This window comes from Syngnathoides biaculeatus, chromosome 2 (assembly GCF_019802595.1).
Source record: "Syngnathoides biaculeatus isolate LvHL_M chromosome 2, ASM1980259v1, whole genome shotgun sequence".
NCBI classification, from domain to species: domain Eukaryota; kingdom Metazoa; phylum Chordata; class Actinopteri; order Syngnathiformes; family Syngnathidae; genus Syngnathoides; species Syngnathoides biaculeatus.
This window is the reverse complement of record NC_084641.1, coordinates 20,278,244-20,293,608: the sequence shown is the minus strand read 5'-3', so window position 1 is coordinate 20,293,608 and position 15,365 is coordinate 20,278,244. Positions and strand designations below refer to the sequence as shown.

General features: G+C 40.2%; 1 protein-coding gene and 1 long non-coding RNA gene across 4 annotated transcripts in view; one reads left to right on the top strand and one right to left on the bottom strand.

Moving 5' to 3' along the window:
- Positions 1-15,365, top strand: part of LOC133511252 (collagen alpha-1(XX) chain) — a 54,788-nt gene that overhangs the window by 13,703 nt on the left and 25,720 nt on the right. For all 3 annotated transcript variants that reach the window (XR_009797824.1, XM_061840023.1, XM_061840015.1), the window contains exons 7-20: positions 1,188-1,355; positions 1,507-1,626; positions 1,710-1,874; positions 2,219-2,377; positions 2,720-2,892; positions 6,810-6,939; positions 9,078-9,223; positions 10,554-10,683; positions 10,984-11,123; positions 13,111-13,237; positions 13,314-13,453; positions 13,541-13,673; positions 14,138-14,283; positions 14,355-14,484. Coding sequence is in view for 2 of the 3 variants with exons in the window: in XM_061840023.1 (XP_061696007.1) it covers positions 1,188-1,355; positions 1,507-1,626; positions 1,710-1,874; positions 2,219-2,377; positions 2,720-2,892; positions 6,810-6,939; positions 9,078-9,223; positions 10,554-10,683; positions 10,984-11,123; positions 13,111-13,237; positions 13,314-13,453; positions 13,541-13,673; positions 14,138-14,283; positions 14,355-14,484 (2,007 nt within the window). In the remaining variant the exon portion in view is untranslated. The remainder of the gene's footprint in view (positions 1-1,187; positions 1,356-1,506; positions 1,627-1,709; positions 1,875-2,218; positions 2,378-2,719; positions 2,893-6,809; positions 6,940-9,077; positions 9,224-10,553; positions 10,684-10,983; positions 11,124-13,110; positions 13,238-13,313; positions 13,454-13,540; positions 13,674-14,137; positions 14,284-14,354; positions 14,485-15,365) is intronic.
- Positions 13-11,563, bottom strand: LOC133511304 (uncharacterized). Its single transcript, XR_009797863.1, has 3 exons — positions 11,511-11,563; positions 9,101-9,279; positions 13-122 (listed from the first exon to the last, which is right to left on the bottom strand). It is a non-coding gene; the product is annotated as an uncharacterized LOC133511304 (long non-coding RNA).

Sequence of the window (15,365 nt, the reverse complement as noted above, 5' to 3'; positions counted from 1 at the left end):
CGAACAGCTTTACCTCAGGTAGACAAATCCAGTGGTCACTCAGGTTTATGCAAAGCCAACTTCCACCTTTGACAAAACAGGATGCAGCACTTCCTTATGCTTCAGGTTACTGGCGGAGTCCTCTGTAGAACCCAAAAATGACCAAATCCTAAGTTTAGACTTTGTGTTTACATATATCATATATGTAGAAATAAATGACATCCATGTTTTTAAATGTTGTCCAAAGGCAACAGCAACAAACAAAACAATATTCTAGCAAATTTCGATTGAAACCATTATGTCTGTCTGTAATTATTGCTCTGTGCACAGGGAAATCCGCTAAGCTGTTTTCCGTTTTGGTTTTGTTATGTCCCGCATAAAGCCCATCTTGTCGACATTCAAAACGAGAGTTCCCTTTTTCCATGCATTTGTAATAATGGGACTTTATGCCAATGGGTTCGGTGAAATCGGTATCTGTGTGTGCGTGCGTTTTGCGTTTTTAACTATAACTATTGCACTGGTTTAAAATGAAATCAACCACCACTGTTATGTAAAATGTTCATGTTAACCAGTCAGTGGTTATGTAGCGAAGAGCCACATCCCTCAAGTCACCAAACTTATCCAAATGTGCAAATGGGAAGTAAGAAGCAGCCGAATTAAAAACAGTAACATCACTCATCAATATTTCACACAATCCGTACCTTTGCTCAATTGTCCCAACAGCCACTGGCAATCAACTCCAACTGGCACTGAAGCACAGTGTTAATACAGTACTAGAATTGTGGCCGTGTTTTAGTATATATAAATGGGTACAGGTACAGGAGACCACCTTTGAGACCACTGGTGAAGGAAGACACGCTACACTCTGCCGAGTTGATGACAGGATTTACAGAACGGGAAAAGATAATGAAACGCCGTGCTGTTCGCCTTCAGGGCACTTGTCGTACTCTATAATTCAAGGAAACATGCATTTACACAGATGTTCATGTACACATCGTGCTGACACAGGGCGTGCATTTGGCATTGTCTCTCTAGTCTGTCTAATTGAGTAGGACTGTCACGGCGCATTAAGAAATGCACTTTATAACGTGCAATAGTTGATGATACGATATTTCGAGATCCGTGCCTGAAGCTTGTGGAAAAACATATTTGCTTTACATTTTGGTTGTTCCAAATTACTCACACTCTTGGGTGTTGTCTTTTTCAAGGTCCATTTCCGAGGAAACCTTTCGAGTGCAACATTGATGCTGCGGCAGACATTGTGTTTTTGGTGGATGGCTCCTGGAGCATTGGACGCACTAACTTCCGGCGGGTTAGGGACTTCTTGGAGGGGCTGATGACACCTTTCCGTATCGGACCACAATACATTCAGATTGGTAAGGCCAGTCTTATTGCGCTCTGTACTCAAATGGCAAACTGTATAGATGTCAAACTTAAAACTATGTCATAGGCTCATTTTGACCTTTAATAAGGCCTTAATGAAGAAAAGGTTGGTGGTTGGTGGAAGGTCATGTATTCCTCTTTCAGGTCTTAGCCAGTATAGTGGAGATCCTCGAACAGAGTGGGAGCTGAACAACTTCACCAATAAAGACCAACTGGTAGAGGCAGTCAGGAATTTCAGGTATAAGGGAGGAAACACTTTCACAGGTAATATCTGACTGGAACGCAACCTATGATGCTATATTGGCGCGTTGTTCAAAATTCATTTGACTTTATGCATTCATCTTCAGGCCAAGCATTGCTCCACGTCATGGAGGAGAACATGAGGGCCGAAGCAGGCGCAAGGTCTGACACACCCTTCTTCCTTGTGCTCTTGACGGATGGTAAATCACAGGATGACGCCATCGCGGCAGCAAACCGACTGAAGAATGCGGGAGTGGAAATCATCACTGTAGGTGAGACTAGAATGGCCGAAGGTGGGATGGTATGACTGGAATGTAAAACATGCTGTTTGCAGTATTTTGCATTAAACTGACTTGTTTAAATTTGGTGGTGAACAGGGCATGGAGTCGCTGAGTATGTTCCAGTCGCTTCATGATTGCTAAGTTAATTCCAAAAAGCCCAAGATGATATCCAAGTGTCACCCTGATGTTTTACATTAAAGTCAGTGCAATTCACTGGCAAACTATAAAGTGTATCCACCAAAATTTTCACCACAGGCGAGATGTGTTAAGATTTTTCTGATTCTGTTTCCAGATTAGGTTTTAAATATCTAATTAGATTTTTATCTTGCATGTAGGTGTTAAGAATGCCGATGAAGCAGAGTTGAGGCAAGTGGCTTCAGAGCCGGCAGATGCGAACGTGTACAACGTCAATGACTTCCCGCTGCTCAGCAAACTGGTGGCCCGACTCGTCCACATCCTGTGCGGGAGGATCGAGGACCGTGGAATCATAAAACGTAATGTAGCACAAATGTCTCTTATACAATGTATTAAGCCTCAAGCACAACTCTTGGTTTGGATAAAAGTCTGTAAAGGTACATTAAAAGACCAATGCATTATTGTTTTTGGTGTGTGTTTGTATCCTGTATTACTTGTGCTTCTGTGCATGCTCATTAACCTGTCGCTGGAATCTTAAAGAAAAATCAAATACAACAAATTTCTGTCAGACAATCTATTCATATTAAAAAATTAAATGTAAGATAGTGAATATTGCAAATTTGGGTTAGTGTGACCCATTATTCACCATTCGTCCATTAGCTTTATCTTTTCTACACAAACTATCACATGCTGTTTTCTAGAAAGTGAACCAGAGCCCACAGTAAACGCGGCCCTCTCTTACCCGAGTCCCACTGACCTTCGGTTCTCCAACCTGGGTTCCAGAGAGGTGATGTTACACTGGACCAACCCAACAAAGCCAGTCCAGCAATACAGGGTGGTTTACCACAGTACTGAGGGTTCAAGTCCTCAGGAGGTCAGAGACTTTAACATCGCTTTGTCTGTCTTTCTCGCAACGACCTAATGTGTTGTGCTTTATTTTACATAGCTTCATGTTTTAACTTGGTGGCACGGTGGCGCAGATATAGAGCTTCGGCCTCACAGTTCTTAGGACTGGAGTTCAAATCCCGGGTCCCGCCTGTGTGGAGCTTGCATGTTATCCCCGTGCGGGGGTTTTCTCCCATATCCCCAAAACATACATTCAGTGGAGACTCTAAATTCCCACAAAGTGTGATTGTGTGTGCAATTGTTGTCTGTCTCCGTGTGCCCTGTGATTGGCTGGCAACCAGTTCATGGTGTACCCCAACTCCTGCCTCCTGACAGCTGGGATTGGCTTCAGCACTTCCGCAACATTTGTGACTCTACATAGGCAGATTTGAAACCCGGTCCTCAGAAATGTGAGGCCAATGGTCTACAGCTGCACTCACTTGTAATTTAAATAAATAATATTACAACCCAAAGACAAGTACAGTCCATTAAGTTGTGGATTCAATGAAGCAAGGTGTAACCACAACTGTATACGCGTTGTTACGTGTGAATTTAGACTAAAATCCCCAAGCTCAAACCTGCAAAATATGACAAAGGAGTTGTATTGCGTTTAAGGCAATTTAATCACACACAACAATACAACACAAAAACGATAAAACAACTAACACAAAATATAAGTTCAAAGACTGAGTAGTTGACCCAAGCAAGGAATAAGCACCAGAATTGAACAACCAGGCAAAGGTTCCTTCCAGCCAATAGTCTATCCAAGTCAACAAATGTCCAGGGACGAAAGGCAGAATCCAGTGTGGCGTGTACTTGTATACTTGTTCCAGAGAGTGGTGATAAGAAGCTCTGTTGACAGTCCTTCTCGGTCCTCTTAAAGAGGCACTCCTCGGGACATTCCAGAATTCCGCATCACAAAAGAACAGCACCATAGTAACATAAAAGTATGAAATGAAAATAAAGAATAAAAATACACACACAAATGACACTCTCCTCCTTAAGGAAAAGAAAGTTACAGAGAAACTTTCTGTTGTAATACAACTAAGCAACACAAAAAATGACAAAACAGAATAGAAGATAGAATAAACAGAAAATAAAGAAACGAAAACAGAAAAATACAACAGTACCAAACATCAAACAAAACTTGACACCTGGAGAGTGCATCAGTGCGTGCAATAGCCTCCGCCTAAGCACTAACTGCTTATACCCGGCCGTGCCCTACAACATGCCCCAGGAATTTAACCTGGGCCTTTCCAAACTCAATGGACAGTCCGTTTCCCGGCCGACAGTCTCTCGAAGAACTCCTGAATCCTCTTCCATGGCGTAAACGATGACATCATCCATGTAGGCTTTGACACCTTCCAGACACGATGTCACGTTGTTGACAAGCCATTGGAATGTTGCTGGGGCATTCTTCAAGCCGGCATAATTTTGTATTGATACAGTTCGTCAGCGAATGCCAGAATAGTCTTTGCAGTCTGTGGGCGGCACCTGCCGGAAGCCCTTCAGAAGGTCAAACTTCCTCACGTATATAGCTTGACCGACGTGATCAATGCAATCATCCATTCTCGGCAGAGGATAGGCGTCAGTTTCGTGATAGTGCATTGACAGTTTTCATGTTAGCGCAGCAGCGCCAACCACCACCACCACTCTTGGGCACAAGTACACTAGCTGAACTCTATGGACTGTCACTTGTTTTAATAATGTCATTGTCGAGCGTGTACTGCACCTCCTTCCGCAGAATCTCACTCTTCGCAGGATTCATCCAGTATGGGTGTTGTTTTGCAGGCACAGCATCACCCACATCTATCTCATGACTAACAAGGCATGTGCGACCAGACACATCTGGAAACAGGTGAGAAAACTCAAAAAGCAATTGTGACATTTCAGGTTTGTGGTCAGCTGACAAATGAGTTAATTTCTCATCAAGGTGAGCTCTCACATCAGAATTGCAGAATCTTGGTGAACCCTAGATTTAAATTAAATTAGATTTTATTTTTAGAAGTACTCAAAAAAGGGACAATGAGAGCTTTGTAGAGTTTGCTAGGGAAAAGGAAAGTTCGATAGGTGGTGTAGTTCAAGGGGGTTTCAGATTGGCACAGTTTGAGGTAGTTAGTTTTGATGGGGGAATTTAAGCAGTGTGTTATTCCGATCTCAGGACATATTTGGATGAACAGACTATTAAAACCTTACATGATGCAGTGGTGTTGGCTGATAATTATTTTTTGACTCACAAGAGTTCTGTTCAGTCTCCCGGCAATTCCATGTTTTTTCCTCAAAAGACATGTTTCTCATACATAGTCAAGTGATGATAAGGAAGGTTCAAATTCTCAGGATCAAGGACCTGCCTGTGCCTATTGTAAGAAGCCCGGTCACTTGATTTCTGCTTGCAATAATCTCAAATACAAAAATCAGTCCACAGTTTCCTCAAACGCCTGTGCATATATCACACCTCAGCCTTCTTTGCCAGGTGGTTCTGAGGAGAGTTTTGGTTCTGACAATGAACTTTCAGATTCTGAAGTTTTTGCCTTCTCCCCCAAGGCCCGTTACTATTCTGAAGGACACTGGAGCTCTGCATTCTCTGATTTTGAAAGATGTTTTGCCCTTTTCTGCAGAGTCTTCAGCTCGCTAAGTCAGGTATTATTATTAAGGGTATAAGTGGCTATTCTCTTGCTCCTTTGCATTTTGTGAATTTGACTTCAGATCTGGTTTCTGACACCATCGAGGTTGGTGTTCTTGACTCTCTTCCAGTACCCGGTGTTGATTTGTTGATCGGCAACGATCGTATGGGGGCACAAGTTGGCGCTGATGCTATTGTCACTGTTTCTCCGGAGTGTTCACCCAATACAGAGGAATTAGAGTATGACGTCACGGGTATTTTTCAATCTTATGCAGTGACTCCTTTGATGTCAAAGGACATTTTTTCCAAGATTCTTTGCCGAATGATTGTGATTTATCAGATACATTCATGGTTCATTCTGTATCCTCAGCGGCTGATGACTTTATCTACAAACTACTTAGGTCCTACTGATAAGGCTGAAAATTTGTTAGAGAACAAACAAGTCATTTGTATTGCAACAACACTCTCTTCCCAGTTACTGATTGTATTGTTGATGATGTTGCAAGCTTCCATGACAATGTTGATAATGTTGTTAGCAACGTCAAGTTTGATGATTTGAGTGACAACGCTTGAGATCGGAATAACACACTGCTTAAATTCCCCCATCAAAACTAACTACCTCAAACTCTGCCAATCTGAAACCCCCTTGAACTACACCACCTATCGAACTTTCCTTTTCCCTAGCAAACTCTACAAAGCTCTCATTGTCCCTTTTTTGAGTACTTCTAAAAATAAAATCTAATTTAATTTAAATCTAGGGTTCACCAAGATTCTGCAATTCTGATGTGAGAGCTCACCTTGATGACAAATTGACACATTTGTCAGTTGACCAGAAAGCTGAAATGTCACGTCTGCTTTTTGAGTTTTCTCACCTGTTTCCAGATGTCCCTGGCCGCACATGCCTGATTAGTCATGACATCGATGTGGGTATTGGTGTGCCTGTGAAACAACACCCATATCCAATCAATCCTGCGAAGAGCGAGATTCACATAACAGCCTCTGCACAGCGACACAGTATCCTGGAAACAGATTTTGAGATTCTTGACAACAAAAGAGTTGCTAAATGCCAGAGTTTTTTAACATTTAAAATACTTATTTAGTGGCAACTCTTACTGTCAACACAACACAGTGGAAGATGTGATGTTTCAAATATTTCCCCCGTTCTGTCCCACTCCCATTTTGAAGATTTATATTGGTTCCATTTTTGCTTTAATCAGAACTAATTTTTTCAACCATCTTATGGTTGTGCGTCTGGCAGCCTCTAACTTTTCTCTCTCTTCAAGGTGGTGGTGGATGGCTTAGTGTCTTCTGTGCTGCTCCAAGGCCTCTCCTCTCAGACACTGTATCATGTGTCCATTTTCCCTGTGTATGAAAACAGCGTTGGCCTGGCACTCAGGGGAACAGTCACCACAGGTGAGACTCATGCTGCTTCACATCATATTTGACTTGTCTTGGGAATTTTTCCATGTATTACTCTCTCGGGTAATTTATTTCCTCAGACATTCTAAAACAGAATAACTAAATGTAAATACTTTTGAATATGTGCTTGTCGTTTGAATTAAGTTTTTGTTTACAATTGGAGACCTCATGCCCTTGTTCACACTTTAGTTCATAGACTTGTACAAGGACATATTAAGTGCAGGGTGTTCATAAAGTCTCTTTAAAATATAAAAAAATAATTACAAAAATAAAAAGAATTGTCAAATCTGTGGAAATTATTACAAGATTATGACAGAATTTTGGCCTCATTTAATACGCTTCTCCAGTATAGCGCTCGTGAACCTACATCACCGAAATCACGTGACTGACCATATTGCCAGTCAAGTAAAGCATTGTTCAATGCTAAGTCCGTTGAGACGAAATGAAAATACATCTCCCAGAGTTTTATCTGATACCGTTAAACATTTAGACGGTGATAATAAACAAAGTTACGTGGAAAAGGAGAGACACTTGGCATAGAAGACCCATATTTAATGCCAAAGTCGATGTTTTCGCCGATAAGTGGAATGTTAACCCGCTTCTGCTTGTCTTGGACAACTGGTGAGTAAGTCGTCGAGAATAAATGCTGGGATAAGCTTCAGCCCCCGTGCACAGAAGCATGTTGCGGCCACACATTGACCCACATAAACCTCTGTGTTACCAATGATTTCTTTTCTTTTTTAAAATACGCACTGGACTCATTTGAGAACAATGCATATTTAAAAAAAAAATAAAAAGTCTGTCGGGGAGCGGTTTACCGAAGTTTAACGTGTGGCCGCAACATGCTCCTGTGTACGTTAGAGACGACTCCCTGTCGTTTTTTTTTTGTTTGTTTGTTTGTTTGTTTGTTTTTTAACCCATTGTTCTCAAATGAGCCAACTTGGCATTTTAAATACTTCTTGGGAATTTGAGATTGAGAAGAATAATTCCGATTTGAAATGATGAAGTGATCGCTCCATAATCGTGTGTATTTGGTTGGACACCATCCATCACGTTTAATTGCCGTAATCCATCGATATTTTCTGGTCTTTTCAGATGGTATTCCATAGAATGATCTCTTTGAATATCTGTCCCGTTTGTTGTGAGAACCAACGGCACAGCAGGTCTCGGGTATTGTAAATATTCTCCTCCGGTTCAATGTCCCCCACACTGCACAGCTCTTTTTGACCAGCAACATGGCGTCGTGAAAATGGTGATGTCACGTGTACGAGTTTTATATGGGACTATGAGTTACAAACAATAAATTGAGGAGTAAATTGTCAAAAGATTTTGTGAACAACCTGTGTAATGCTAAATTTAAATTAACACTCGAAAGATTGACGGGGTCTTGAGAATTTGAGTGAATTTTTATATCAATGTTAGATGGTAGAGAATAAGGTTTTTTTTTTCAAGATTTTTTTTTCAACAAGTTTAACCATTAAATATACTATCATGGAGTAGTAGTTATAAAAATAGTCACTCTTCTTCAGATAAGTCATTCTTCTTTAATTGTTTCCCAACATTTACAGAGCTGAGAAACATATTTTTTGTCACAGTTGAATGCACAGAATGTCGAAACCCACAGCAGAGCCAACATGAAATTGGGCGCAAATAAACTAGTTCATGTAACCAAGGGTGCACAACAACACCGGCATAGATATGTACAGTACAAAATGACAAAGTAGGTCAGCAAAAAGCTGACGCGGAAATACAATAACTCTAAAACGAAAACACAACAAGGTTGGTAAGTGGAGCACGACAGGAGCTAGAGGTCATAAGGGCGAAAGAAAAAACTCCTAAATGTAAAAAAAAAAAAATTGCATGCAAAGCAGTAACTGAATAAAATTACTCAGCCTAAAAAGCCATACACATGATAAAAAAAAATCTCCACTACACAAGTTTAGAGTACTGAAAAAAAGCCAAACGTACCAACAATCAATTTATTCTACCTAAATAGCCGACCAACTGTCAAATTATTGTAAAGAATAAAATAAGACGCACAACATCTGGTCCAAAGTAGTATGTTTTTGCATTGTAATGTTACGTTTTCCTCATTCTCTAATTTCTTGGCCTCAACTCCAATCCTCCCATAGTACCACTCTCTATGCCAACCAACCTGGAGGTGATGCCTTCCTCTTATAGCAAACTGCGAGTGAGCTGGGCTGCAGCACCGGGGGCCACTGAGTACCTGATCCTCTACTCAGCACTCAACGATGGAGAGCCTGATGATGCCAAGGAGGTGAGAACCGGATCTCACTGTATGAAAATGTCACTAAGGTGTAAATAAGAGCAGTCCTGCAATCATAAAATAATCATTCGGAGAAGGTGTTGAGGTGAAAAGCATGTTAACTACTCAAGGCTCAAATTAAGCACTCTTACATCACATTTTGCAAGTTTTAAGTGCACCTAAAAAAAAACCACATTGATTACCGGTAACCTGTTAAAAGAAAAAAAAAAATCCTCAGAATTTGGAAGTTGCTCCACAAATGAATAAATGATTAGCAAAACTCCTCAAAGAAAAAAAAAATATTTTGAGCCTTGCTACTTTATCATTGTATTACGACCATTTCACATTTTCTGCAAATATTACTGGGAAACGCAGCCTCCAAGTCAAAACCTACCTTTTTTTTAAATTGCTGTTCATGAAATACTACTGTAGTTATTCATTTTAGTGGGCACCAAAGTTTGGACAAGGACTGAACAAAGCTGATCAGCAACATTCCCACAAAAGTAAAAATTGTAACAACTGTAATGTTTGTCAACAAGTGTCCACCAATACTATTGATTGGCAGTGGGACAAAATATTGACATTATAATGTTTCATATCATGGATTATGTTGCAGTATTATCGATCTAATCTAACATTTGTGCACTTTATGGCAGTTGTTGACTTTTAAAGTAATACCAGTTGTCTCCATGCATGAGTGTCAAACTTTTGTCTCGGGGCACGATGTTGTTATGGCTTCCCCCAGAGGGTTGTTCTGACCGTGAAACCATAAAAATCTTTAATCGCTTCATCATATTTATGCATGACATTTTTGAGTTAGTTTTGGAATCAAAAATCAAGGTTAATGGCTTTTTCAACTATTGTTGTTTGGTAACACAGAAATGGTTGCAATATTTCGGCGTTATCATTTACGTAATGACTATTTGAAATTTTGGGATAGATATTAACAAGAATAGTGGAAGTTGAGACGCATGATTTGCCGTCACAGGCCACATGAAATCGTGTGGCCGGCCGGATCTGGTCCCCAGTTTAAGGTTAGTCTGACACCTGTGATGTAGTGTTAACATACAAGCCGGAAGAAAAAGAGTAAGTTTGTTTTGTGAGTTGCACTGTGATTTCCAACCCTTCTCTAGAAAATTAAAATAGGAGTTCCTGAGTCAGTACGGCAACAACCGTCACCATGTATGTACCATATTTGCTATGTAAACTCAAAATGATTGCTTTATTTTTGTTACATCTTTAAACTTTGAAAGATGATCAGTAAATGAAACCAAAGGCTGATTAATTATTGACAGGATTACATATTTTGTCATCGTTATACGTTATTTTAATCCAACTGTAGGAGAGGTTTGGTGCGGAGCGGACAGTCTTGGAGCTGGCCAGTTTACTTCCTGCAACGGACTACTCAGTCACGCTTTATGCTCTCTATGATGAAGATTCCAGTGATCCGGTCACTGCTATCGCTACGACATGTAAGGCTGCTCCTTCTACTTTTTTTTTTTTTTTTTTTGTATACTGGTTTTTCCATTCTTGCTCAGCCTTACAAAATCTTGTCATTACTCTTTTATGCTTTCACTTTTCCGACTTTCACATCCTGTATCTTCAAGAAAATTTGAGTGCATAGATTGGTTTGAAATTGAATTGGGGCACACCACATAACATTAACATAAGGATGTTTCCTGTTTTTCTTGTGATTGTCTTGTTTGTGAGACTGATTAACTAACTAGCATCACATTTGCTAGCGTCTTCCTCTTCCCTTCTGTTCTGTTTAGTTCCTCTCCCTCCACCTGTGAGCGTGCACTTCCCAGTGGTAACTCACAGTATGCTGAGGGTGAGCTGGGTACCTGGAGCTGAGGATGTCCCCGGGCACAGAATAACTTACAGCACTAACCATGGCAGTGACGTAAAGCAGGTAACTTCCTCACAAGCTGTATGATTTTCCTATTTCAAAGTGGGGATAAGGAGTACTTTTTTTTTTTTTCTTCAAGTAGCAGTGAGCACATCTGCCTCACAGTCAAGAGGCTTCTGATTTGAATTTCAGCTTTAGTACTCTTGTTTGAAATTTGCAAGCTCTAACCGTGCTTGCGTGGGCTTTGTCACGATCGTCCTGCTTCCTTTCACATCCCCAAAAACATGCATCATAGGTCCAGAGAGAGACTTTAAGGCTGGATTTACAGTACACTGCAGGTCCAAGTTCTTCACCGATTTAGTGCCTATGTCAGATTTTTTTTTAAATGTAGTTTTTGGGATCTAATATTTTCGCTATGGTAAACGTGAAATATGAATTCAAATCACCTACCCATTCGTGAGATTTTTCTGCCAAGAGGCTTGTAAATCAGGTCATTAGAATTTCTCAACCTTATCTATGTAGTGTAGGCCTATGTACAAGTAGGCTTCTGGTGCAAAAGTGACCAATAAGAGGAAAGGGGCCAGTATTAACCAAATATGGGCAAAGCAGTGTTGGAGGATACTTTTTTCCTCCGCGTATTTATTTAATTTCAGGCAGTGAGAATGTTGGTTATCCAAATAAAGGCTGGAGACGATGAACAGTTTCTTTGAAGCATTTACTTACAAAATATTCCAGGCAGTTATGAGTTACAGACAATGGCTGTAGAGAGCAGATCACAAGTGCGAAAGTACAGAGAAAGCACACATCTTTTATCTTGTCAGAAGGGCAGACCATGGGCGGTATCAAACCTGTGGCATGACATTGGAGCTTTCCACTTAGACAAAGGGTTTCTGTCTCAACCGGTTCAAGCTGGCAATTAATTTTTACAAAGTCTCCAGTATACAGTTCAGCAAGGATAGCCTACGTGCAGAAAAGCTGATATCGCTCAAGGACACTTGTGGCTACAGAGCAGAGCCCCACTGAGGACATGAAATTATGCAGTCATGAATAAATATGGGCATAAGACATATGTCAGCAGATACAAATTTAATTTTTTAAAGAAGTAGCTGTTAAATGGGCCTTTTCTGGACATGCATGACAAAAGCAAGGTGTTTATTTATTTATTTTGGGGGGTGCAATTAAAACCTTTGTACTAAGTCCGTTTTAGAGAGCCACACTAATGGAGGTCTAGCAAAAAAAAAATGGTACATTTAAGATCTGTTTTACATTGTACAAGAAACACATATTCTATCTAATATATATGTTTACATCCAAGAAACACATGAAGCAACTGTCATACTGTACAAAGATGCCCTATTTGGAGGTAAACATTGTCAGGATCAATTCCGGTCATAGACAATAAAGAAGTTAACAATAATGAAAAATATAAACCTTTACTCATATTTTGTTGGCCTGGGGTAGTGCGATCACCATTGGTTTAAATGACGGTCACATCCACATTACTCCTTTAGCCGATGCCAGCAATTATTTTGTTTATCTATTTATGAGCAAACCTCTAATCTATCGTATTTAGATAATATTGAATTGTTTATGCCTTCACTGCAGTTTAGATTATTAGTAATCTAGTTTGCATATTCTGGTCCGTATGTTTTTGCGATGCTTTGGCAGACATCCAGGGAATCTGATTTTTATCCACATTTTGAAGATGCCTGATTCCGGTCTTATGATATGTGATTGCATAGATTTTTTCATTTTTTTACGATGCCAAGATGGATATCCAAATAGTTGCACTTTGGAGCAAAAGATCGTAATTGCGTAAAACTAGCCTAATTTCTGAATGTGGTGTGAATGGTTATCTGTCGTGCCTTGTGATCGACTGCCGTCCAGTCCAGGTTCTACCCCGAACCACATTTTGGTAATTTTGTGAAAATGTTTTCAATGTAGAACTAAAAGATCCATTGTTGCCCTGTCAACAGCAAAGGCACAACAATATTACCATTATTTACAAGGCAGTCTTGCACTGTCGGTAAGTTTTTTTTTTTCTTTTCAGGTGGAGGTAACTGGACAAAGCTCAGTGCTGGTGCAGAGCCTGTCCTCTCTGTCCAGGTATCTGGTGTCGGTCAGGTCTCACTACCCACAAGGCCTTTCTGCAGCCCTCACCAGTAACATCACTACTTGTAAGACACTTGTAACTTTTACCTGCCCTGTATGTCACTCTATGCCTCAAGTAATGTTTATTGATCTTCCTCGCAGTGAAAGTACCCTCCCCTTCTGACCTAAGGGTGGCCAATTTTTCCAGTAGCAAAATCACCGTACGTTGGGAGGCCGCCGCTGATGATGTAATCTCGTACCTCATCAAGTGGATCTCCCTAGGTGGAGGTGACTTGAGACAGGTAGAGGCGTCCGGCCAGATTGCTTCGAGCATTCATAAAGTTACATATGCAAAGTAAATTGTGTGTATTCTTTGGTGTTTTGTTAAGATGAAGGTGAGTGGAGAGAGTGAAGGGGCCATCCTGGAGGGGATGGAGGATGACAAAGAATACCAAATCTCGCTGTCTGCATTATATGGAGATGGAGCTCAAAGTGAAGCTGTGGCTATACGCTATAGCACGTGTGAGTCATGTTTAGTCCCTACTTGTTACACACCTCACAGGCAAAACACGTTTTCTGTCATCTCCATCCACAAATACAGTGAAATCTTGAATTATATTCAAATTCTTTCATTCAATTTGCTAACAGGTTCCAGATCCAAGTACACATTCAGCCTCTACAGACAAAATAAATAAACGTATAGGACATGGCAAATTGTTGTAGGAAGAGCAATGAAATAACAAAACAACACACACAAAAAAATGTGTATATCTATAACGATTTAAAGAAAAGCGATTCCTATAAAAAGAGTGGTTCTTACTTTTAGCCAGAATTAATGGACTAATCGGGGGAGTGGTCATCACTTAGTCTTGTCTGTTACTTTGTCCAATTTAAACTTTATTGGAGGCATCTTTTCAGTCATTATTTCGTTACCATCTCTACTAGTTAATAACGTTACTATTTGGCATGATTCCTGTTTGCTGCAGTGTCTGGTGGAGGCCCGTCCAGTGTCTCTGTCTCCGAGGAAACACCGGTCAGCATGACGGTCAGCTGGGTTCCCCCCAACGCTCATGTCTTGCAGTATCGTGTCTCTTACAGTGCACTGACAGGAGCTGAGAATCGGGACGGCGCTGTAAGTGCCACCTCACATCAGTGCTATCGTTACTTGCATGTTGGACCTGAAAGGTGCATTGTTATATTCAGGTGTTGGTGCCAGGTGGTGAAAAGCATGTGGTGCTGGACTCTTTGCAGCCAGACACACGATACAGCATCCTGGTCACGGCCGAGTACCGTAACAAAGAAGGAGGCAGTGGCTCAACTCAGGGCAAAACCAGTGAGTCAAACACACAAGAGGGTTTATCGGCAGAGGCTTGGGCGTCAAATCATGATTGCAGTTATTTTACACCATATTGGCGATAAAGACTTTCCTTTAATTAGTTAATAAATTTTTTAATATTTAATCTTATTTCTGTTTTATCCCGTCTACATCTGCCTACGTGTGTATCCATCCATATTACAAATACGTACATTAAGATTACAGGATTCCAGTCAACACTGTCGTATTTTCTCACATTTTACTAGCATTTCATTGTTATTTTTAGTTGGTATACAACTGTAAAAAAATCACCTTGTTAATTTGAAAATGTAAAAACATTACGAACAATTCACACAGATATTTGGTTAAGGTATGTTAAAGACAAACAGTGACAAAAGGGGGCAGTGTTGAACATGACAAATAGATGATGCATGGGGTGCCCCTTAGACATTAAAATCGGTTTTATTCAACTTTTTGTGCATATTTCCAGTTATTTTATTGATTGTAGTCAGGCAGGAGCATTTTGGTTTGTTAAATCATTTGTCAAAATACAATATTGCAGATACCTAAAATTTATGAACTAGTTGTGGAATCAGAACTCAAGCTTAATGGGTTTTTCAACTATTGTTGATGTTTGGTAACATAAACGATTGCAATTTCTCATATTTATAATTTATGATGTGACTGAAATTTTGGTACAGATTTTAACTTGAATCATGGAAGTCGGCACACATGGTTTGCCTTTGCATCCACATAAAATCATATAGCGAGCCGGATCTGGCCCCTGGGCCTTGAGTTTGAGACCTGTTTTATATCGAGTGTCCCATAAATCTCCATACATAGGAAGAATAAACTTTTCTTGACATAAACCATTTTTATTTATACAATAATTTGACTGC